The following is a 25,606-nucleotide window of genomic DNA, read 5'->3' on the forward strand; positions in this document are numbered from 1 at the left end:
TTTTCCTTCCCAGTTCCTAGAAACAAAAATATAATAGACTTGATAAATCCTTAATCCATTCTTGTAGTTCTACCCATTTTTTAGATTCAAGAATCAGTCTGACTCTTGAGCAGAAAAAAACAGGCATTTAACAACCTAAGCTGATGTCCCACCATGAAGTGAGTCATGATGGAATCTCTGACCCAATTCCTTGGTGACAAATCACGTGTTTATATAGCAGATCCACTCAGTAGGTCTCTGTCCTATTCTTCCGAGGGTTCCTAACATCATCTAACTATCAGAACCAGGGACTGCAGTCAGACTTCTCTCGGACCAGGCTTTATCAAGAGTGTCTCCCCTCCTGGTAATTTGATTAGGCCTGATTAGACTGGGCCATTCCTGGTGTGTGACGAGCTGTGAGGGATCCCTGAGAGGCTGGCTGCTCCATGACCTTCAGCATTACAACTCTGCATGTGTGCTTGGGTAGGTCTTACAGAACTGTTTGCATCCACTGAGGGAAACTCACACTGAGGGATTTCCAAAAGGCTGGTGCATGATCAGGTATGCCCGTTTACTCTCTCACAGTGAATCTTTCCAGGTCAGGCCCTTTCACATCACCAAGACATCAGGAGCCAGATTACTAACCAGAATGTTCATTCATGGGCAGAAGAGCTGATCAGAACAAAGGAATACCTTATGGGCCATTTCATCTAGGCCAGGTCCTGCTCTATAGCCAAATCCCCATCTCTGGTGACTGGAACTTTCTTGTCTATCAGATTCAGTTTCTACTAGCGCCACCCCTTTGACAGTACTAGGTAAATGTGCCAAAATAACAACCCTATACTGAGCATCCTCTTTTTGTTGACACACTCTTCAGACATGTGGTGTTAGGAGAGTCAATTAATTTGTCCATTTCCTCCATTATAATCATATTCTATGCCTGCTCCCTTGTGTGCATGTATGCTCAGTCATGTTTGACTCTTTGCAGCCCTAAGGACTGTCACCCGCCAGGCTCCGGCTCCTTTGCCCATGGAATTCTCCAAGCAAGAATAGTGGAGTGGGTTGCTATTTTCTCCTCCAGGGGACCTTCCCAACCCAAGGATCAAACCTGCGTCTCCTGCATTGGCGGTGGATTCTTTACCACTGACCTGCTCCCCAGAGGTTACATTTATTCAATAAGTTGGAACCCTGAGTATGTCCCAAACCTCTTTGTTTCACCTATCAATTTCTTGGGTTACCCCAATATCTCCATGGTGTGTAGGTTTTTGCAAATTGACCTCTGACGTATCTTTGTCCCTGTCAAGGCTACCAAAGCCCCAGTTTTGAGAGTGGAACACAATCACACAATTCGCAAAGTTTTCCAACAAAGAATATCTTGCTCAAGGTTATTTTATCTTCTCTGAGTCTTTAGCCAAGAACAACTTGCAGCTAGAGAAGTATATGCCTTCCATGAGAGGAAAATATCTCCAAGCATATTTACCTGTAGCTTTCTGAGAATCCAGGATGGAGGTATTGGAAGTAGAACTCAAGTGTTTCCTACTAATTGTGAACAGAGATAAGCATACTAAAAGATCATTGTAAAATTATATTCATAACTAATAACTAATGCTTTTAAACCTTGGGAATGAGCTAACACTTTCCAGCAACAATGAAAGAAAAGTCTGTCTTAACCATTTTGATCATATTTTTTTTTTACAACAATTCTAGATGTCCTAGAGAAAAATAGTGGGTAGCTATTAAAGTCTTTGAAGTGTGGTTCCAAGTGAAAATTGTTAAAAATTTTAAAATGTATAATGTCATTATTAAAAAAATAAAACTCTAACATACTCAATTTTTCTGTTTTCCTCCCCCATATGTCATGTGGAAATCTCTCAAATGACAAGAGAAGTGAAACATTAAGCAAAGAGCAAGTAGTTCATATATACACCAAAGAATTGCCACCAATGGCTCTCAATCTCTAAACAGCATCTAGATAGTTCCTAGTGTTTCAAGAGTTATGGGTACTACTGACAGCAACAGGATACGAGTAAAGGGCTAGGAGGCCAAGATGAGGCTGGGCAAGTACACACACCCTCCTTCCAATGCTTGAGCTTTGCTCTCAAGTTAAGCAAAAGGATTTGCTAATGCAGTAGATCTCAGGTCCCTGAAATAACTTTATCTCCAGGATTATCTGGATTCCAGGAATGCTAATGGTATACATTCAAAGAAAGCCCCCATGATTGCTCATACAATCAAACTACTTTAACACCAACTGTTAATGCCAGAGCTTATGCTAGATCTTGCCCTTCCATGCAGATGTGAGCACAAATGGCATCTGTATCTTCTTACAGACAGTTCAGTACTCAGTACTCAGGGAACAATTCAGTGAAGTACAGGGCTGAAATAAAGACTTACTCATGGGAACAGTTATATCCAGCAATAGAAGCTAAACAAGAGGACTTCATTCTACGATTGCCAAGAGTTGTATTTCTTAACTAGATTAGCACCAATTTGAGCTCTTGGTGGAGATTTTCCTTTGGAAAATGCACTTTGGGAAGGTTTCCCAGTGTTTTAAAATTGAAAAGAATAAAGCTAAGTAAAAGATATATATATATATATATCTATCTGAGGTGATAGCCACTAAAAGTCTCTTTGGCTCTTAGGCTTTGAATTCAACTAAGAACCATAAAATATTAATCTCAAGAAATATTATATACCATATGTTAAAATGGCTATTTTATGGTTTTTCATCCCCCATTGTGGATTAGATAATCAAAATTTGGATTTACATATAATATGCTTGGTTCTGAGCAGTATGGCTATATATAAAATCTAAATTGCATCCATCTAAGTTTTCCTAGTGTATTTTCTGACAAGCAATAAGGAAGTGGGTCTCAGGAACCTGAGGCCAGGGGTCCCAGTCTCCTCTCATTTCATGCTGTCGTGTGTGGCATTAAATGATGAACTGGTACTGGGGCCCACTCCGGGGAGAAGCACAGTTGGTGCAAAAGCAAGAGGGCAGTCAAGTCTCCTGAGCTACTTATGTGTTCATCTGTCTATTCATTCATTCAGTAAGTATTTTGAGCACCTACTATGTGCCATTCCAAGTTCCAGGTGCTGGGCCCACATCAGTGAATACAACTAAGTTTCTATTTTGGGCAGGGGGAGACAGGCAATAAACAATGGCTAAAAGAAATAATTAAATGACAGAGTCAATGCTGTTTTAGCATCAACATTAGCATGCAGCTAATGATAATGATGACAATACCAGCCAAAGCTAATACTCATGGAGCACTTCCTGTGTCTTAAATTTTTTATGTATATCCATCTAATCCTCACAACAAACTCACGAGGCAGCTACTCATATCATCTGTATTTTATACCTGAGGAAATTAGGGCCCCAAAAGATGAAATGCCCAAGATCAAACTGCCAGTAAATGGTAGAGCTGGGATTGCCTATTGAATATATTCCTAGATGAACATGAGCAGTCCTGCCTTTTCTAAGAGCTGAAAATGAAATGCTCTCAAAACTACCCAAGGCATTTTGCATGGAATGTCAGCCAGGGATAGATTTTGAATATTCATGCAGCTTTAACTGAACAGGAGGAAATACGAAAATTGAAGTATGGAATCAAAGTGAATGGACAGTGGAGGTCCTTCTATAAAGAAGGAAAAATAGGCTGAGAGGAGCTACCCCACGTCAGGGGCGGCCGCCGAGAGGGGCTACCACACGTCAGGGGCAGCCACCGAGAGGAGCAACCCCATGTCCAGTGAGTGGTGGCTGCGTGGGAGGGCTGAGAGGGCTGAGGAGGGCTGAGAGGAGCTACTCCACATTCAAGGTCAGGAGGGCTGGTGGTGAGGAGATATCCCTCGTCCAAGGTAAGGAGCAGTGCTTGTGCTTTGCTGGAGCAGCTGTAAAGAGATATCCCATGTCCAAGGTAAGAGAAACCCAAGTAACACAGGAAGAGATACCTCATATCCAAGGTAAGAGAAACCCAAGTAAGACGGTAGGCGTTGTGAGAGGGCATCAGAGGGCAGACACACTGAAACCATAATCACAGAAAACTAGTCAATCTAATCACATGGACCACAGCCTTGTCTAACTCAATGAACCTAACCCATGCCCTGTGGGGCCACCCAAGATGGATGGGTCATGGTGGAGAGGTCTGACAGAATGTGGTCCACTGGAGAAGGGAATGGCAAACCACTTCAGTATTCTTGCCTTGAGAACCCCATGAACAGTATGGAAAGGCAAAATGATAGGATACTGAAAGAGGAACTCCCCAGGCCGGTAGGTGCCCAATATGCTACAGGAGATCAGTGGAGAAATAACTCCATAAAGAATGAAGGGATGGAGCCAAAGCAAAAACAATACCTAGCTGTGGATGTGACTGGTGATAGAAGCAAGGTCCGATGCTGTAAAGAGAAATATTGCATAGGAACCTGGGATATTAGGTCCATGAATCAAGGGAAATTGGAAGTGGTCAAACAGGAGATGGCAAGAGTGAACGTTGACATTCTAGGAATCAGTGAACTAAAATGGACTGGAATGGGTGAATTTAACTCAGATGACCATTATATCTACTACTGTGGGCAGGAATCCCTTAGAAGAAATGGAGTAGCCATCATGGTCAACAAAAGAGTCTGAAATGCTGTACTTGGATGCAATCTCAAAAACGACAGGATGGTCTCTGTTCGTTTCCAAGGCAAACCATTCAATATCACCAGTAATTCAAGTCTATGCCCCAACCAGTAACACTGAAGAAGCTGAAGTTGAATGGTTCTATGAAGACCTACAAGACCTTTTGGAACTAACACCCCCAAAAGATGTCCTTTTCATTATAGGGGACTGGAATGAAAAAGTAGGAAGTCAAGAAACACCTGGAGTAACAGGCAAATTTGGCCTTGGAATACAGAATGAAGCAAGGCAAAGACCAATAGAGTTTTGCCAAGAGAACGCACTGGTCATAGCAAACATCCTCTTCCAACAACACAAGAGAAGACTCTACACATGGACATCACCAGATGGTCAACACCGAAATCAGATTGATTATATTCTTTGCAGCCAAAGATGGAGAAGCTCTATACAGTCAGCAAAAACAAGACCGGGAGCTGACTGTGGCTCAGATCATGCACTCCTTATTGCCAAATTCAGACTTAAATTGAAAAAAGTAGGGAAAACCACTAGACCATTCAGGTATGACCTAAATCAAATCCCTTATGATTATACAGTGGAAGTGAGAAATAGATTTAAGGGCCTAGATCTGATAGATAGAGTGCCTGATGAACAATGGACAGAGGTTTGTGACATTGTACAGGAGACAGGGATCAAGACCATCCCCATGGAAAAGAAATGCAAAAAAGAAAAAGGGCTGTCTGGGGAGGGCTTACAAATAGCTGGGAAAAGAAGAAAAGTGAAAAACAAAGGAGAAAAGGAAAGATATAAGCATCTGAATGCAGAGTTCCAAAGAATAGCAAGAAGAGATAAGAGAGCCTTCCTCAGTGATCGATGCAAAAAAATAGAGGAAAACAACAGAATGGGAAAGACTAGAGATCTCTTCAATAAAATTAGGGATACCAAGGGAACATTTCATGCAAAGATGGGCTTGATAAAGGACAGAAATGGTATGGACCTAACAGAAGCAGAAGATATTAAGAAGAGGTGGCAAGAATACACAGAACTGTACAAAAAAGATCTTCATGACCCAGATAATCACGATGGAGTGATCACTCACCTAGAGCCAGACATCCTGGAATGTGACGTCAAGTGGGCCTTAGAAAGCATCACTACGAACAAAGCTAGAGGAGGTGATGAAATTTCAGTTGAGCTACTTCAAATCCTGAAAGATGACGCTGTAAAAGTGATGCACTCAATATGCCAGCAAATTTGGAAAACTCAGCAGTGGCCACAGGACTGGAAAAAGTCAGTTTTCATTCCAATCCCAAAGAAAGGCAATACCAAAGAACGCTCAAACTACTGCACAATTGCACTCATCTCACACATTAGTAAAGTAAAGCTCAAAATTCTCCAAGCCAGGCTTCAGCAATATGTGAACCGTGAAGTTCCAGATGTTCAAGCTGGTTTTAGAAAAGGCAGAGGAACCAGAGATCAAATTGCCAACATCTGCTGGATCATCAAAAAAGCAAGAGAGTTCCAGAAAAACATCTATTTCTGCTTTATTGACTATGCCAAAGCCTTTGACTGTGTGGATCGCAAGAAACTGTGGAAAATTCTGAAAGAAATGGGAATACCAGACCACCTGACCTGCCTCTTGAGAAACCTATATGCAGGTCGGGAAGCAACAGTTAGAACTGGACATGGAACAACAGACTGGTTCCAAATAGGAAAAGGAGAATGTTAAGGCTGTATATTGTCACCCTGCTTATTTAACTTATATGCAGAGTACACCATGAGAAACGCTGGGCAGGTAGAAGCACAAGCTGGAATCAAGATTGCCGGGAGAAATATCAATAACCTCAGATATGCAGATGACACGACCCTTATGGCAGTAAGTGAAGAGGAACTAAAAAGCCTCTTGATGAAAGTGAAAGAGGAGAGTGAAAAAGTTGGCTTAAAGCTCAACATTCAGAAAACGAAGATCATGGCATCTGGTCCCATCACTTCATGGGAAATAGATGGGGAAACAGTGGAAACAGTGTCAGATTTTATTTTTGGGGGGCTCCAAAATCACTGCAGATGGTGATTGCAGCCATGAAATTAAAAGACGCTTACTCCTTGGAAGAAAAGTTATGACCAACCTAGATAGCATATTGAAAAGCAGAGACATTACTTTGCCAACAAAGGTCCGTCTAGTCAAGGCTATGGTTTTTCCAGTGGTCATGTATGGATGTGAGAGTTGGCCTGTGAAGAAAGCTGAGAGCTGAAGAATTGATGCTTTTGAAGTGTGGTGTTGGAGAAGACTCTTGAGAGTCCCTTGGACTGCAAGGAGATCCAACTAGTCTATTCTAAAGGAGACCAGACCTGGGTGTTCACTGGAAGGACTGATGCTAAAGCTGAAACTCCAGTACTTTGGCCACCTCATGCGAAGAGTTGACTCATTGGAAAAGACTCTGATGCTGGCAGGGATTGGGGGCAGTTCGAGAAGGGGATGACAGAGGATGAGATGGCTGGATGGCATCACCAACTCGATGGACATGAGTTTGGGTGAACTCTGGGAGTTGGTGATGGACAGGGAGGCCTGGCGTGCTGCAATTCATGGGGTCGCAAAGAGTTGGACATGACTGAGTGACTGAACTGAACTGAACTGAACTGAACTAATTTTCTCACAGTGAATTTGGTGACTATTTCCTCCCTCCTCACACTTTGGCTCCCTCCCTCATCAAATGACCATCAGCAGTATGAGCAGAGGTGAAGGAAGAGTTAAAAGGCAGAGCTTATTTGGCATCAGTTCTGCTAAGCACTTTGGTTGGTTGGTGAAGAGGCTGTAACTACTGTAACTAGTAGTGAAAATAAAACTAGGCATTGGCTATCAATATTATGATTGTTGGCCTGTCAGTTCTCTAGTTCAGTTCAGTTCAGTTGCTCAGTCGTGTCCAACTCTTTGCGACCCCATGGACTGCAGCACACCAGGCTTCCCTGTCCATCACCAACTCCCAGAGCTTGCTCAAACTCATGTCCATTGAGTCGGTGATGCCATCCAACTATCTCGTCCTCTGTTGTTCCCTTCTCCTCCTGCCTTCAATCTTTTCCAGCAACAGTTTCTTGTCCAGTGAGTTAGTTCTTTGCACCAGGTGGCTAAAGAATTGGATTTCAGCTTCAGCATCAGTCCTTCCAATAATTAATTATTCAGGACTGATTACTTTTAGGATTGACAGGTTGGATCTCCTTGCAGTCCAAGGGACTCTCAAGAGTCTTCTCCAACACCACAGTTCAAAAGCAGCAATTGTTTGGTGTTCAGCTTTCTTTATAGTCCAACTCTCACATCCATACATGACTACTGGAAAAACCATAGCTTTGACAAGACGGACCTTTGTTGGCAAAGTAATGTTTCTGTGTTTTAATATGCTATCTAGATTGGTCGTAGTTTTTCTTTCAAGGAGCAAGAGTCTTTTAATTTCATGGCTGCAGTTACCATCTGCAGTGATTTTGGAGCCCAAGAAAATAAAGTCTCTGTTTCCATTGTTTCCCTATCTATTTGCCATGGAGTGATGGGACTAGATGCCATGATCTTAAGTTTTTTTAATGTTGAGCTTTTAAGCCAGCTTTTTCACTCTCTTCTTTCACTTTCATCAAGAGACTCTCTATTCCTCTTCACTTTCTGCCATAAAGGTGGTGTCATCCATGTATCTCAAGTTATTGATATTTCTCCCGGCAATCTTGATTGCAGCTTTCGCTTCATCCAGCCTGGCATTTCGCATGATGTACTCTTCATATAAGTTAAATAAGCAGGATGATAATATACAGCCTTGATGTACTCCTTTCCTGATTTGGAACCAGTCTGTTTTTCCATGTCCAGTTCTAACTGTTGCTTCTTGACCTGCATACAGATTTCTCAGGAGGCAGGTAAGGTGGTTTGGTATTCCCATCTCTTGAAGAATTTTCCACAGTTTGTTGTTATCTACACAGTCAAAGGCTTTGGTGTAATCAATAAAACAGAAGTAGATGTTTTTCTGGAACTCTCTTGCTTTTTCCATGATCCAGCAGATATTGGCAATTTGATCTCTGGTTCCTCTGCCTTTTTAAAATGCAGCTTGAACATCTGGAATTTCATGGTTCACATACTGTTGAAGCCTGGCTTGGAGAATTTTGAGCATTTCTTTGCTAGTGTGTGAGATGAGTACAATTGTGCAGTAGTTTGAACCTTCTTTGGCATTACCCTTTTTTGGTATTGGAATGAAAACTGACTTTTTCCAGTTCTATGAAGACCTACAAGACCTTCTAGTACTAACACCCAAAACAGATGTCCTTTTCATCACAGGGGACTAGAATACAAAAGTAGGACGTTAAGAGCTACCTGGAGTTACAGGCAAATTTGGCTTTGGAGTACAAAATGAAGCAGGGCAAAGGCTAACAGAGTTTTGCCAAGAGAACTCACGGGTCATAGCAAACAGCCTCTTCCAACAACACAAGAGATAACTACACATGGACATCACTAGATGGTTAATACTAAAATCAGAGTGATTATATTCTTTGCAGCCAAAGATGGAGAAGCACTATACAGGCAGCAAAAACAATACCGGGAGCTGACTGTGGCTCAGATCATGAACTCCTTTTTGCCAAATTCAGACTTAAATTGAAGAAAGTAGGGGAAACTACTAGACCATTCAGGTATGACCTAAATCAATTCCCTTACAATTATACAGTGGAAGTGACAAATAGATTCAAGGGATTAGATTTGATAGAGTGCCTGAAGAACTATGGATGGAGGTTTGTGACACTGTACAGGAGGCAGTGATCCAGACTATTCCCAAGAAAAAGAAATGTAAAAAGGCAAAATGGCTGTCTGAGGAGGCCTTTCCAATATTTGTAAGAAATACAATATTTCTTACAAGAGAAAAGAAGAGAATGTAAAGGCAAAGGAGAAATACCCATCCGAATGCAGAGTTCCAAAGAATAGCAAGGAGAGATAAGAAAGCCTTCCTCAGTGATCAATGGAAAGAAATAGAGGAAAAGAATAGAATGGGAAAGACTAGAGATCTCTTCAAGAAAATTAAAATACCAAGGGGATATTTCATACAAAGATGGGCACAGAAAAGGAGAGAAACGGTATGGACCTAATAGAAGCAGAAGATATTAAAAAGAGGTGGCAATAATACAATGAAGAACTATACAAAAAAGATCTTTATGACCCAGATAACCATGATGGTGTGATCACTCACATAGAGCCAGACATCCTGGAATGTGAAGCCAAGTGGATCTTAGGAAACATCACTACAAACAATACTCGTGGAGGTGTTAGAATTCCAGTTGAGCTATTTCAAATCCTAAAAGATGATGCTATGAAAGTGCCACACTCAATATGCCAGCAAATTTAAAAAACTCAGCAGAAGCCACAGGACTGGAAAAGATCAGTTTTCAGTTCTCTAGAATTCCATTCTAATCCATCAGCTAAGTCAGTAGTTACAACCTCCTGAAATGTGAAGTCAAGTGGGCATTAGAAAGCATCACTACGAACAAAGCTAGTGGAGGTGATGGAATTCCAGTTGAGCTATTTCAAATCCTGAAAGATGATGCTGTGAAAATACTGCACTTAATATGCCAGAAAATTTAGAAAACTCAGCAGTGGCCACAGGACTGGAAAAGGTCAGTTTTCATTCCAATCCCAAAGAAAGGCAATGCCAAAGAATGCTCAAACTACCACACAACTGCACTCATCTCACACACTAGTAAAGTAAAGCTCAAAATTCTCCAAGCCAGGCTTCAGCAATACGTGAACCGTGAACTTCCAGATGTTCAAGCTGGTTTTAGAAAAGGCAGAGGAACCAGAGATCAAATTGCCAACATCCGCTGGATCATGGAAAAAGCAAGAGAGTTCCAGAAAAACATTTATTTCTGCTTTATTGACTATGCCAAAGCCTTTGTGTGGATCACAATAAACTGTAGAAAATTCCGAAAGAAATAGGAATACCAGACCACCTGACCTGCCTCTTGGGAAACCTACATGCAGGTCAGGAAGCAACAGTTAGAACTGGGCATGGAACAACAGACTGGTTCCAAATAGGAAAAGGAGTTCTTCAAGGCTGTATATTGTCAGCCTGCTTATTTAACTTCTATGCAGAGTACACCATGAGAAATGCTGGGCTGGAAGAAGCACAACCTGGAATCAAGATTGCCGGGAGAAATATCAATAACCTCAGATATGCAGATGACACCACCTTTATGGCAGAAAGTGAAGAGGAACTAAAAAGCCTCTTGATGAAAGTGAAAGAGGAGAGTGAAAAAGTTGGCTTAAAGCTCAACATTCAGAAAACGAAGATCATGACATCTGGTCCCATCACTTCATGGGAAATAGATGGGGAAACAGTGGAAACAGTGTCAGATTTTATTTTTGGGGGGCTCCAAAATCACTGCAGATGGTGATTGCAGCCATGAAATTAAAAGACGCTTACTCCTTGGAAGAAAAGTTATGACCAACCTAAATAGCATATTGAAAAGCAGAGACATTGCTTTGCCAACAAAGGTCTGCCTAGACAAGGCTACAGTTTTTCCAGTGGTCATGTATGGATGTGAGAGTTAGCCTGTGAAGAAAGCTGAGAGTTGAAGAATTGATGCTTTTGAACTGTGATGTTGGAGAAGACTCTTGAGAGTCCCTTGGACTGCAAGGAGATCCAACCAGTCCATTCTAAAGGACATCAGTCCTGGGTGTTCATTGGAAGGACTGATGCTGAGGCTGAAACTTCAATACTTTGGCCACCTCATGTGAAGAGTTGACTCATTGGAAAAGACTCTGATGCTGGGAGGGATTGGGGGCAGGAGGAGAAGGGGATGACAGAGCATGAGATGGCTGGATGGCATCACTGTCTTGATGGACATGAGTTTGGGTAAACTCCAGGAGTTGGTGATGGACAGGGAGGCCTGGCATGCTGTGATTCATCGGGTCACAAATAGTTGGACACGACTGAGCGGCTGAACTGAACTAGGTCAATTTTTATTTTCTTCAATCATCTTCAGATGTGCATTTATCCTAGAATATAATGTCCTTTGTTGGGTGTGTGTGGGGAGTATATTCTCTTTCATGATTTTTCCGGAGACAAAGAAATAAGCATTGGCCAACTCCATATAGAACTCTGGTCAGAGGAAGCTGTGGTTTGAAATAGGTACTTCCCAATAGAGGCAGGACTACAAATGGAGGTTGCTTGTATTGTTAAGCCCATTTTATAGATGGCGAAACAGAGGCTTAGAGAGATAAAATAGCTTGTCAATCACTCACTGATATGACATAAAGAACACCTGACCCTAAGGCCTTCAAGTTCAAAACTCTTTGTTCTTCTAGCTCTCGGCATCTCCTAAGGAAGTCAGAATTTTACACTAGGAGATGATCTGAGAGATCACCTTACAGATGTCTAAACGCATGGAGTGGATTGCCAAGAGAGTATCACCCAAGGCAAAAGAAACCAGAACTCAGAAAACATGCTTCACACATGTATGGATTCTGTATTAAGGAAGGTATAGAAGTTGAATTCTAGAATTTTAAAAATTATTTTAAGATAAATGAGAGTTGGACTGTGAAGAAGGCTGAGCACCGAAGAATTGATGCTTTTGAACTGTGGTGTTGGAAAAGACTCTTGAGAGTCCCTTGGACTGCAAGGAGATCCAACCAGTCTATTCTAGAGATCAGCTGGGGGCGTTCTTTGGAAGGACTGATGCTGAAGCTGAAACTCCAGTACTTTGGCCACCTCATGCGATGAGTTGACTCAATGGAAAAGACTCTGATGCTGGGAGGGATTGGGGGCAGGAGGAGAAGGGGATGACAGAGGATGAGATGGCTGGATGGCATCACTGACTCGATGGACATGAGTTTGAGTGAACTCCAGGAGTTGGTGATGGACAGGGAGGCCTGGCGTGCCGCGATTCATGGGGTTACAAAGAGTCGGACACGACTGCGTGATTGAACTGAACTGAAACGAGGTACGTTCATACAGTTAGGGACCAAGAAAAGAAACAATTTAAAATAATTCTACTAAAAGTAGAATAGGAATGGACACTTGATGTAGGTTTGAACCTAGGTTGAAAAAGATTATTTAGGGGGAAAAAAAGGCAGAAAGATTGTGTGTGTGAGGGAACATATTTAGCTTGAAATGACAGTGAAATGCCCGGGGAAAAAATGGCAAAGGACATAGGGAGAGGAACTGGTGGACACTTGCTTGATTTAGATAGCATGATATTGGGATTGCTTATCTTGGGAGGTAAGTTGGGTGGAGGGAATCTGTGCTTGTATAGCTAAAAATGCTAAGTGGTTGACTTTAAAGTTGATCTACTGTTTTATTTTACTAACACACACACACACATACACTCACATACACACACACACACGAGAATGAGTCATCTGGATTTGCCCATGTTTCCCACAAGAACCTATTTTACAAGTAGGACAAAATCTTCTTTTCAATGTTTATTGCACAACAAAAAGTTCCCCTTGAAGTCTGATGAAAGCCAAATGCCAAGGCTAAGACCACAGCCTTGCCTTTGGTTCATGGCGGGGGGTGGGGGGTAGCTGACTTTCTGGGATCACATCCCCAGGGGTAGCCTCGACAACTTGTTGCACTATGCTCTGAAAAAAGCAAGTTTGCCTCAGGGCTTTCCGCCTTGCATTATTATACCTTCTGCTGCTCAGAGCGTGCACAATGGACACCCTGTGCCCACACCGGCCCTACAGGCTGGAATCATCCACTCTGGGACTCACTGGTCTCTCTGAACCAATATAGCTAACTTTTAGCCCTGTTCTCTGTCCCTTTCCAAAATACCAGTGCTTGTCCTCAGGGGCCTGCTCTCAACAATCTTACAAACTCTCTGACACTGAATCATTGATCAGCAGTGAGTTTCATGTTTGGGTTTTTTTCTTTTTATAGTTCTTAGCCCATTCTGGAGTCTCTACTGAATTAACTGATGATTCCCATACATTGTTCTTGTAAAGGCAGCAAGTAAATTAAATCTAATTATTAATTTGTTTTGTTGTGACTTTTTTTTTAATTTCAAAAAGTAGAATTCTTTGTGATTAGTTATACATACACTATTTTTGAAATTATTTTCTATTATAGGTTATTACAAGATATTGACTACAGTACTATACAGTAAGCCCTGTGCTATACAGTAAACCTTTGTTGCTTGCTGCATATGTATTTTTTAAAGTTAGAAATCTAGCATTCTGTTCATACTAAGTCAAACAAGTAGAATCAAAATGTAATTTTTTTAGTTAGGCAAAAATTTGTAAGGTTTCTAAAATATATATATTATACATATTATTTATATTATGTATACAAGAGCTTTTCTACTATATTTGATAAAGGCTTGCTAGAGAAGATGGAGAAATTGGAAAACATAAACTAAATGAAATGACAGCTCTGAAGAGTTTCATGTTTTTATCTGATCCCCACCACCTTCTTTTTAAGTAGGAGACATAATGACTTCCAGAATGAAACATCTCTTTATGTTAGAATGTGGGGTATTCTGGAATGACAGGCTGCTCAGTTCTCTGATCTCAGTCTCATTTCACAAATCTGGACTACGAGACAATCTGTTTTTTCTGCCTGGAATGCTTTCTCACTGAACTTTTCCTACTTGGCAAAACTACCAGTAGTTGCTCATAACTCTTTCAAATTTGATCTCCATCCAGAAAGACTTCCAGACTCTCTAGAACTGTGTTAACACACAGTCATGTGAAGACCCTGAGCCTCTGGAAAGAGACTAGTGCAAGGTAATCTGTGCTAATGCACACAGTAGATTTATGTGACTTGGTATACAAAAAACAAGTAAAATGGTTCATTGATTTTCACACCAATTACATGTTTACATTTTGGATATACTGGATGAAGGAAAACATAGTATTGAATTCATTTCATTTGTTTCTTTTCACTTCTTTTTGATGTGGCTATTAAAAAATTTTAAGTCCCACATATGGCTCATGTTTGCAGCTTACATTTTATTTCTATTGGATAGGGCTGCCAGAGTCTAGACCATTAGTTTTGAAATCACAGGGGGAGCTGGAGAATGCCGCTGATCTGTGAGTTTCTGTCTGAAAATTTGTGAATGGTAATTTGGAGTGAAGTAATTTAGGTTTCTGATGTGTCAATAACATAGTCAAGAATAATCAACAAACAAGGGGTTACTAGCAGTCACCAGGAGAGGGGTGGAGGGGCAATATAGGGGAGTGGGATGTAAAAACTGTCAGGTGTAAGACAGGCTCAATGATGTACTGTACAACATGCGGAATATAGCCAATATTTTGTAGTAATATAAATTGAGTGCAACCTTTAAAACTGTATGAAAAATAAAATAAAAAAGTAATAAATAAGCAAGATAAAAATAAAAGAATAATCAATGAAGAATTAGGTCTTTGTTGTTACACACAACAGCATTAATCTTCCATTAATTTTGCTGAAATACCCATTTCTTCCCTTTCCGTCTCTAACCCTGGGGACAAAGGAAAACAGTGTGACAGTGTGTATGCACGTGTGCTAAGTCACCTCAGTCGTGTCTGACTCTGTGTGACCCTATGGACTGCAGCCCCCCAGGCTCTTCTGTCCCTGGGATTCTCCAGGCAAGAATACTGGAGTGGGTTGCCAGGCCCTTCTCCAGGGGATCTTCCCAACCCAGCAACTGAACCCACATATGTCTCCTGAGGACAGTATGTGTAGAGTCTTATTTTTTCAGTTGACTAGCCCCTGGACTGAGCAAACAAAATGTAATACGTTCAGAGCAGAATAAAAAAAAAAACAATGAAAAGAAATGAGGACAGTCTCTGAGACCTCTGGGACAATATTTGAATTATAGGGGCCCAGAAAAAGAAGAGAAAGAGTCTAGGAAGATATTTGAAGGATTATAGTTGAAAACTTCCCTACCATGGGAAAGGAAAGAGCTACCCACATCCAGGAAGCACAGAGTCCCACACATGATAAACCCAACACATGAAAACATGTATTAATTAAACTAACAAAAATTAAATACAAAGAAAAATATTAAAAATCATCAAGGGAAAAGCAACAAATAACACACAAGGGAATCCCCGTAAGGTTATCAGCTGATTTTTCTTCAGATTTTTGCAGGCCAATGGAAGGGAAAAACCTAACAAAGGTCTACCCAGCAAAGGTCTCATTCAGGTTGAATACAGAAATCGAAAGCTTTACAGACAAGCAAGCTAAGAGAATTCAGCATCACCAAACCAGCTTTACAACAAATGCAAAAGAAACTTCTCTAGGCAGGAAACAAAACAGAAGAAAAAGACCTACAAGAAAAACCCAAAACAGTTAAGAAAATGGTAATAGGAACAGACATATAGATAATTAATGTAAATGGACTAAATGCTCTAGCCAAAAGACCCAGACTGAATAGACACAAAAATAAGACCTGTATATATGCTGTTTGGGGCTTCCCTGGTAGCTCAGCTGGTAAAGAATCTGCCTGCAATGCCGAAGTCTGTAGTTCAATTCTTGAGTTGGGAAGATACCCTAGAGAAGGGATAGGCTACCCACTCCAGTATTCTTGGGCTTCCCTGGTGGCAATGTAAAGAATCTGCTTGCAATGCAGGAGACCTGGGTTCAATCCCTGGGTTGGGAAGATACCCTGGAAGAGGGCATGGCAACCACTCCAGTATCCTTGCCTGGAGAATTGCATGGACAGCAGAGCCTGGTGGGTACAGTCCATGGGGTCACAAAGATTTGGACAGGACTGAGCAACTAAGCTTCCTTGGTGGCTCAGATGGTAAAGCATCTGCCTGCAATATGGGAGACTTGAGTTCGATCCCTGGGTCGGGAAGATCCCCTGGAGAAGGAAATAGCAACCCATTCCAATTCTCTTGCCTGGAAAATTCCATGGATGGAGGAGCCATGGGGTTGCAAAGAGTTGGACATGACTGAGCGACTTCATGCATGAGCAACTAAGCACAGCACAGCACATACACTATCTACAAAAGACCCACTTCAGATCCAGAGACATATGCAGACTCAAAGTGAGGTGGGTAGAATAAGATATTCCACGCAAATGAAAATCAAAAGAAAGCTGTAGAAGTAATACTCACATCAGACAAAATAGACTTTAAAATAAAGACTATTACATGAGATATGAAAGGACACTACATAATGATCAAGGGATCAATCTAAGAAGACATAACAAATGTATATATTTATGCACTCAACAAAGGAGCATCTTAATACAAGGCAAATGCTGACAGCCATAAAAGTGGACATTGACAGCAATAAAATAATAGTAAGGGATTTTAACAATCCACTTACACCAATGGATAGATCATTCAAACCAAAAATTAATGAGGAAACACAAGCCTTAAATGACACATTAGACCAGATAGAGATAGTTGGTATTTATAGGACATTCCATACGAAAGCAGCAAAATACACTTTCCTCTCAAGTGCACACAGAACACTCTCCAGGATAGATCATACCTTGGGTCACAAATCAGCCTTGGTAAGTTTAAGAAAACTGAAATCATGTCAAGCATCTTTTCTGACTGCTCTGAGATCAGAAATCAATTGCAGTGAAAAAAACTGTAAAAAACACAAACACATGTAGGCTAAATGATATGTTACTAAACAACCAAGAGATCACTGAAGAAATCAAAGAGGAAATAAAAAAATTCCTAGAAACAAAAGACAATGAACGTATGATGACCCCACAACTATGGGATGTAGCAAAAGAAGTTCTAAGAGGGATGTTTATAGCAATACAACCCTACTTCAAGAAACAAAGAAAATCTCACATAAACTAACCTTACACCTAAATCAACTAGAAAAAGAACATACAAAACCCAAAGTTAGTAGAAGGAAAGAAATCATAAAGATCAGAGCAGAAATAAATGAAATAAAAATGAAGAAAACAAGAGCAAAAATCAATGAAACTAAATGCTGGTTCTTTGAGAAGATAAACAAAATCAATAAACCTTTGGCCAGACTCATCAAAAAGTAAGGAGAGGACTCAAGTCAAAATTAGAAATGAAAAAGAAGTCACAACTGACACTGCAGAAATACAAAGGATCATAAGGGACTACTACAAGCAACTATATGCCAACAAAACGGACAACCTGGAAGAAATGGACAAATTCTTAGAAAAACACAGCCTTTGAGGACTGAACCAGGAAGAAACAGAAAATATGAAAAGACTGTTTACAAGTAATGAAATTGAAACTGTGATTCAAAATCTTCCAACAAATAAAAGTCCAGGACCAGGTGGTTTCACAGGCAAATTCTAGCAAACATTTAGAGAAGAGCTGACACCTATCCTTCTCAAACTCTTTTTAAAAACTGCAAAGGGAGGAATACTTCCAAGCACATTCTATGAGGTCACCATCACCCTGATGTCTTTGTCTCTTTGACAAGAGATTTCACAAAGAAAAGAAAATAACAGGCCAATATATATGATGACCATAGATGTAAAAATCCTCAACAAAATACTAGGAATCCAAATCCAACAACATACTAAAAGAATCATACACTATGATCAAGTGGAATTTATCCCAGGCATGTATGAATTCTTTAATATATGTGAATCAATCAATAGGCTAGAACACACTAATAAACTGAAGAATAAAAACCATTTGATCATCTCAATAGATGCATAAAAAGCTTTTGACAAAATTCAACAACCATTGTGATTAAAAAAAAAAAAACTAACATAATAAAGGCCTTATATGACAAACGCACAGCTAACATTCTCAATGGTGAAAAACTGAAAGCATTTCCTTTAAGATCAGGAACACTTCAAGGCTGTCCACTCCTGCCACTATTCTTCAACACAGTTTTGAAAGTCCTAGCTAGGGCAATCAGAGAAATAAAGAAATAAACGAATCCAAATTGGAAAAGAAGAAGTAGAACTGTCACTGTTTGCAGATTACATGATATTATGCATAGAAAAACCCTAAAGACACCATTAGAAAACTACAAGATTTAATCAATGAATTTAGTAAAATTGTAGGATACAAAATTAATGCACAGAAATCTCTTGCATTCCTATATACTTCAATGAAAGATAAGAAAGAGAAATTAAGTAAACAACCTCTTTTATCATTACAACAAAAAGAATAAAATACCTAGGAATAAATTTACCTAAGGAGGCAAAAGACCTGTACTCAGAAATCTGTAAGATACTGATAAAAGAAATCAAAGACAACACAAACAGATCGAGAGAGAAACCATGTTCTTGGACTGAAACAATCAATATTGTGAAAGTGTCTGTACTACCCAAAGCAATCTATAGGTTCAATGTAATCCCTATCAAATTTCCAATGGCATTTTTCACAGAATTAAAACAAAAAATTTTACAATTTGTATGGAAACACAGAAGACCATGAATAGCCAAAGCAATCCTGAGAAAGAAAAATGGAGCTAGAGGAATAAGGCTCTTTACTTCAGACAGTACTACAAAGCTACATTGATTAAGACAGTATGATGTTGGCACAAAAACAGAAATATAGATCAATGGAATAGGATAGAAAGTCCAGAGGAAAAAAAACATACTCCTAAGGTCATCTAATCTACGACAAAGGAGGCTGGAATATACAATGGAAAAAAACCAGTCTTTTCAATAAGTGGTGCTGGGAAAATTGTTCAGCTATATGTAAAAGAATGAAATTAGAATACTATATAATACAATACACAAAAATAAACTCAAAATGGATTAAAGACCTAAATGTAAGGCCAGACACTATAAAACTCTTAGAATGAAAACATAGGCAGAACATTCTTTAACATACATCACAGGAAGATCTCTTTTGACCTACCTCCTACAGTAATGAAAATAAAAACGAAAGTAAATAAATGGCACCTAATTAAACTTAAAAGCTTTTGCATAGCAAAAGAAACCAGGAACAAGGCCAAAAAACAACTCTCAGAATGGGAAGAAATGTTCGCAAATGAAGCAACTGACAAGGAATTAAGCTCCAAAATATATGAACAGCTCATTTAGCTCAAAAAAAAAAAAAAAATCCCAATTTTCTCCAAAGAAAACATATAGATGGCCAACAAACACATGAAAAGATGTTCAACATCACTATTTATTAGAGAAATGCAAATAAAAACTACAATGAAGTATCACCTCACACAAGTCAGAATGGCTTTTATCAAAGAATCTATAAACAATAAATGCTGGAGAGGGTGTGGAGAAAAAGGAACCCTCTTGCACTGATGGTGGGAATGTAAACTGCTACAGTCACTATGGAAACAGTATGGAGGTACCTTAAGAAACTAAAAATAGAACTTCCATATGACCCAGCAATCCCACCACTGAGCAAAGAAAATCATGATTCAAAAGGATATATGCACCTCAGTGTTCATTGCAGCACTATATATAATAGCCAGGACATAGAATCAACCTAAATGCCCATTACTAGAGAATGGATAAAGAAGATGTGGTACATATACACAATGGACTATTACTCAGCCATAAAAACGAACAAAATTATATAATTTGAAGATGTGGCTGGACCAAGAGACTGTCATACAGAGTGAAGTCAGAAAAACACATATTGTATATTAATGCATGTATGTGAAATCTGGAAAATGGTATAAACGATCTTATTTGCAAAAGAGAAATAGAGACACAGACGTAGAGAACAAATGTATGGACACCAAGTGGGGGAAATGGTGAATGGGATGAATTTGGAGACTGTGATTAACATATATATATATATATTACTATGTATAAAACAAGCAATGAATGAGAACCTACTACATAGCTCAGGGAACTCAGTGCTCTATGGTGACCTAAATGGGAAAGAAATCCAAAAAAGAGGGAATATATGGCTGATTCACTTTGCTGTACAACCAAAACTGACACAGCATTGTAAAGCAACTATATCCCAATAATAAATAAATAAAAGTAATGTTCCTATATGAAACAAGCTTCTCTCTGTGGCCAGGAGGACCGTAGATAATAGTATACCAAGATGTACTGGGAAAGTGCACTGAGATGGTTGTTAGGCTGCTAGCCTGACTCCTCAGCAACATAAGCCTCAGTGAAAGTGGAAGGTGAAAGTCTCTTTGCAATCCACAATGCCACACCAAATCAGAGAAGACTATTTGGGTTTTAAAACCATTACCTGCCAATAAAAACAGAAACATAGATCAATGGAACAAGATAGAAAGCCCAGAGGTAAGCCATGCACCTATGGACACCTTATCTTTGACAAAGGAGACAAGAATATACAGTAGGGCAATGATAGTCTCTTCAAAAAGTGGTGTTGGAGAACTGGATACGTGAACCTTTACACGTATCCAACTACACGTAAAAGAATGAAATTAGAACACTTCCTAACACCATACACAAAGATAAACTCAAAACAGATTAAAGACCTAAATATAAGACCAGAAACTATAAAAACTCTTAGAAGAAAATATAGAGAGAACCCTCTATGACATAAATCATAGCAAGCTCCTCTAGACCCACCTCCTAGAATAATCAAAATAAAAACAAAAATAAACAAGTGGGATCTAATTAAATTTAAAAGCTTTTTCACAGCAAAGGAAACTATAAAGTGAAAAGAAAGCCCTCAGAATGAGAGAAAATAATAGCAAATGAAACAATTGACAAAGGATTAATTTCCAAAATATATAAGTAGCTTATACAACTCAATATCAGAAAAACAAACAACCTAATCAAAAAGCAGGCAAAAGACATAAACAGACATTTCTCCAAAGAATACATACATATACTTAATAAACACATGAAAAGATGTTCAACATTGTTTATTATTAGAGAAATGCAAATCAAAACTAAAAGGGGTATCACCTCACACTGGTCAGAATGGCCATCATCAAAAAACCACAAACCATAAGGCTGGAAAAGGTGTGGAGAAAAGGGAACCCTCTTGCACAGCAGGTGGGAACAGAAATTGATAGAGCCACTATGAAGACAGTATGGAGATTCCTTAAAAAACTAGGAATAAAACTACCATGTGTGTGTTAATCACTCAGTCATGTCCGACTCTTTGTAACCCTTTGGACTGTAGCTCACCAGGCTCCTCTGCCCATGGAAGTCTCCAGGCAAGAATATTGGAGTGGGAAGCCATTCTCTTTTTTTAGGGAATCTTCTTGACCCAGGGATCAAACCCAGATCTTCTGCATTGCAGGCAGATTCTCTACCATCTGAGCCACCAGCGAAGCTCAAAACTACCATATGACCCAGCAATTCCACTTCTAGGCATATACCCTGAGGAAACCAAAACTGAAAAAGACACATGCACCCCAGCGTTCACTGCAGAACTATTTACAGTAGCAAGGACATGGAGGCAAACTAGAGGTCCATCCACAGACAAATGGGTAAACAAGCTGTGGTACATATATACTATGGAATACTACTCAGCCGTAAAAAAGGAACGCATCTGAGTTAGTTCTAATGAGGTCGATGAACCTAGAGACTATTATACAGAGTGAAGTAAGTCAGAAAGAGAAAAACAAATATACATTAACACACATACATGGAATCTAGAAAGATGGTGCTGATGAACCTATTTGCAAGGCAGCAATGGAGATGCAGACATAAAGAACAGACTTATGAACCCAGGCGGGATTGCTGGGAGGAAGGAGAGGGTGAGATGAATGGAGAGAGTAGCACTGAAGCATAAATACTACCATATGTAAAATAGATACCCAAATTTGCTATATGACTCAGGGAACTCAAACCAGGGCTCTGTAATAACCTAGAAGGGTGGGGAAGGGTGGGAAGTGGGAGGGAGGTTCAAGATGGAGGGGACATATGTATATCTGATTCATGTTGATGTATGGCAGAAATGAAACCAACAGTGTAAAGCAATTATCCTTCAACCAAAAATAAACAAATTTTAAATAAACCATTACATGCCAAGACCATGTCTTTGTTGAACCTAGTAGACAGTGCTAATTAATTGTTTATTATTAATATAGCCTTTCAGTAAAAGAGAATCAGTGGAACCACTACTCCAGCATGCTAATTAATTCTGCATAAAAAGAAGGGTTAATCTCTACTTTAAAACATTGTGTTCAGTCACTCAGTTGTGTCCAACTCTTTGCAATCTCATGGACTGTAGCTCTCCAGGCTCCTCTGTCCATGAAGATTCTCCAGGCAAGAATACTGGAGTGGTTGCCAAGTCCTCCTCCAGGAATCTTCCCAACCCAGGGGTCAAACCCAGGTCTCCAGCATTGCAGGCAGATTCTTTACCATCTGAGCCACCAGGGAAGCACAAGAATACTGGAATGGGTAGCCTATACCTTCTCCAGAGGATCTTCCCGACCCAGGAATTGAACCAGGGTCTTCTGCATTGCAGGTGGATTCTTTACCAGCTGAGCTATCAGAGAAGCTCACTTTAAAACATTAATCATGGAAAGTAAACTGAAATGTGGCCAGAAGAAAAAAAGAAATGCCTATCAATATTACTGGTTGGTAAAATTTGTTATCTGCATTTTATAAGGAGGAAACTGTGGCTTAGAAATTATGTAACTTGGCCAACATTTCAATTTTACATAATTAGTTTGTGATTGAGCCAAAATTCCAAAGTCATGTTTATGCCAGCAGGAAGAATTTGAATACAGTTGGAAGAGGCAGATGTCATCATGGAAAATTCACAGTATATACAGAAATGCACTTTCCAATGACTTAGCCACTTCCCTCCACATATTTCAAGCTCATTATCCCTCAATTCAGAGGTTACCCCCTCTTTGGGTCTCCTTGGATGAAAAAGAGCTCTCCTTTTCTTAATTTTCCAATATTTCTCATTCAGATCTGGACACACAGTGCTTTATTGTTAGCTTTTTATATGTACATGTCTTGTCTCTCCAAATAGACTAGAGCTTGCTTACTTCGAATTCCCCACAGCATGTCTTGCTGAGTGGGGGCTCAGTAGAACCTTCTTAGATTATTAATTACCAGTCTGCTCGGCTTAGCTATTGATGGTTTGTGGTGTCTTTTTACAGTATCTGAACACTACAGAAACACTGGCTCTTGGTTCAGAGACACCAGGTGTTCAACTAAGCTGCCAAGCCAGTATCAAATAGCATGATGCTGAACACAGACATACCTGTAAAATGCAACTCATGATATCAGATGCGATTTTTGCATGGGGAGTGTCTTCATCTTTCCCAGAGGGCCTCAGGTTGTGTTCCAAGCAGGAGTCCCAGAGCCCCACAAGGGCCTTTGCGTGCTTTTCAATCGACTCTGTCTCTCTGATGGCTGTTGTAATTCGTGTGATACAGATTTCAACCACTGCTTGGTCATTGTTATTGGTTTGGTAATCCTGTTTGAAAGAACAGCTTCATGTTAAATACTACTCTGGAAAATTACAAAGAACCTACAGAATATGAGTTCAATCATATAGCAAATGGGTTTGCCACATTGTGGCTAAGGCATAAGGTTGTAAAACCCAATAAAAGATCTTCTTCCTTGGAGATGAGAACCTTGTGGATGAGGTAGATTTGCAAACATGCTAAAATGGAGCAGGTTTGTACTATCACAGATACACAGACAGGGAGCTTAATTATTCACTTGCAAGCAGGCTCAAATTTCATGCTATTTTAAAGTTCATTAGAGGTGAGGGTTTACTTTTGGCTCTGATATTTCAACAACTTTTGTGAAATGTTTCAATTACCCTACAATTTCTCCTCACAAGTTTTCTCTTTCTGTACACAACAGAAATCTTTTCAGCTCTCCCTTTTCTATTAAAATAACCACCAAATCCTTTAAAGTATTCCCCAACCGAATTTCCCTCTGTTCCCCTGTTTTAATTCTTCCTCAAATACCTAATCCTCTTTATTGAGCAAAAATATGATCTTATAAAACACCTAAATGTGAAAACTAGGCCCATCACTTTAATTTGGAAAATTGGCCCGACTGTGAACTCTGTGTGGTGGATTAACTCTTACACTGTCATGTACCATTAGAGCCAGACACTGATGGGGCTCTTCTGTCCAACTGCAAGTTCAAGCTTGATCTTTTTTCTATTACAACTAATGTTGCAGTAAACATCTTAGGCACGAAACCGTCTCCATGATGTAGATTATGTATAGCCTAGATTCTTCAGAAGTGGAAATTTCCGAGACAAAACTCAGGAACATTTTAAGGCTTGTGATACACACTGCCAAACTATTTTCCAGAAAGGTCTTACTAATTTATACTTCCATCAGCTGGGTGAAAGCAAGCTTTGTCCGTTGTACCTTTGCAAGAACAGAGTATTTTTAATTTTTGGTAATTTTATACCTGAAAAACAGTATCTCATTGCTATTTTCCTTGGAATTTCTTGATCAGAAGTAAGGTTGAATATTTTCAACATCTTTATTTGTCATTTGTATTTCCTCCCATGTATTTCCTCCCATGCCCACTGTACCCCATGTCTATTTTTCCTTAGATGACTTCATTTTTTTTTTTTGGCTTTTCTTTGGTGAAATAATATTTTTTTCTATCAAGGATATTAAGTCAGCTTTTGACATACTGGTTGTGAATATGTTTCCATGTTACATTATTTTTAGGCTTTTTTTGCTGCTATTTACTGACATGCTAAGGTTTTAGATAGCCAAATCTGTCAATCTTTGGGACTTTTTTTTTTTCTTTTTTAACTGGAAATTTAAGTTGGTTAAATTATGTTTTTAAAAGATAATACATGAACATGATACAAAAATAAAAGTGATACAAAGAAAAGATTTTCAGTGAAAACTGTCTCCATCTCAGTTCCCTTTCCTGGGGAAACCATGCTCACCAATTTCTCATATTTGACAAGAAAAGTCCAAGTTGATATAAATATCCATCTATACTCACTCCTTTCTTTCTTTGTGATTCCTTTAATAGCTTTTTAAATTTCACATTTTCTTTATTCATAGATTTAATAAAAATTTACCTGTATTTTTTCTACACTAAAAGAAAACTTAACAAAACCCTTACTGTTTAGTATTTCAGAAATTAATCTTTTAACCATTCACTTAGCTCTTGAGTCTATCTGGCATTGATGGAAGTAAGATGTACATTTTCTACAAAGTAGCTAATCTAATTTTTCCATCATTA

The 25,606-nt window shown here is 39.4% G+C and overlaps 1 protein-coding gene across 8 annotated transcripts in view; it reads right to left on the bottom strand.

The window, feature by feature from the left end:
• VEPH1 (ventricular zone expressed PH domain containing 1) overlaps nt 1-25,606 on the bottom strand; it is a 300,739-nt gene that overhangs the window by 226,848 nt on the left and 48,285 nt on the right. For all 8 annotated transcript variants that reach the window (XM_086391814.1, XM_086391800.1, XM_086391821.1 and 5 more), the window contains one exon: nt 23,634-23,849. In XM_086391814.1, the coding sequence (XP_086247940.1) occupies nt 23,634-23,849 (216 nt within the window). The remainder of the gene's footprint in view (nt 1-23,633; nt 23,850-25,606) is intronic.

The sequence above is a fragment of the Bos grunniens genome, chromosome 1 (genome assembly GCF_055505025.1).
Source record: "Bos grunniens cultivar Pamir isolate PY7600 chromosome 1, Bosgru_T2T1.0, whole genome shotgun sequence".
Classification (NCBI taxonomy): Eukaryota; Metazoa; Chordata; class Mammalia; order Artiodactyla; family Bovidae; genus Bos; species Bos grunniens.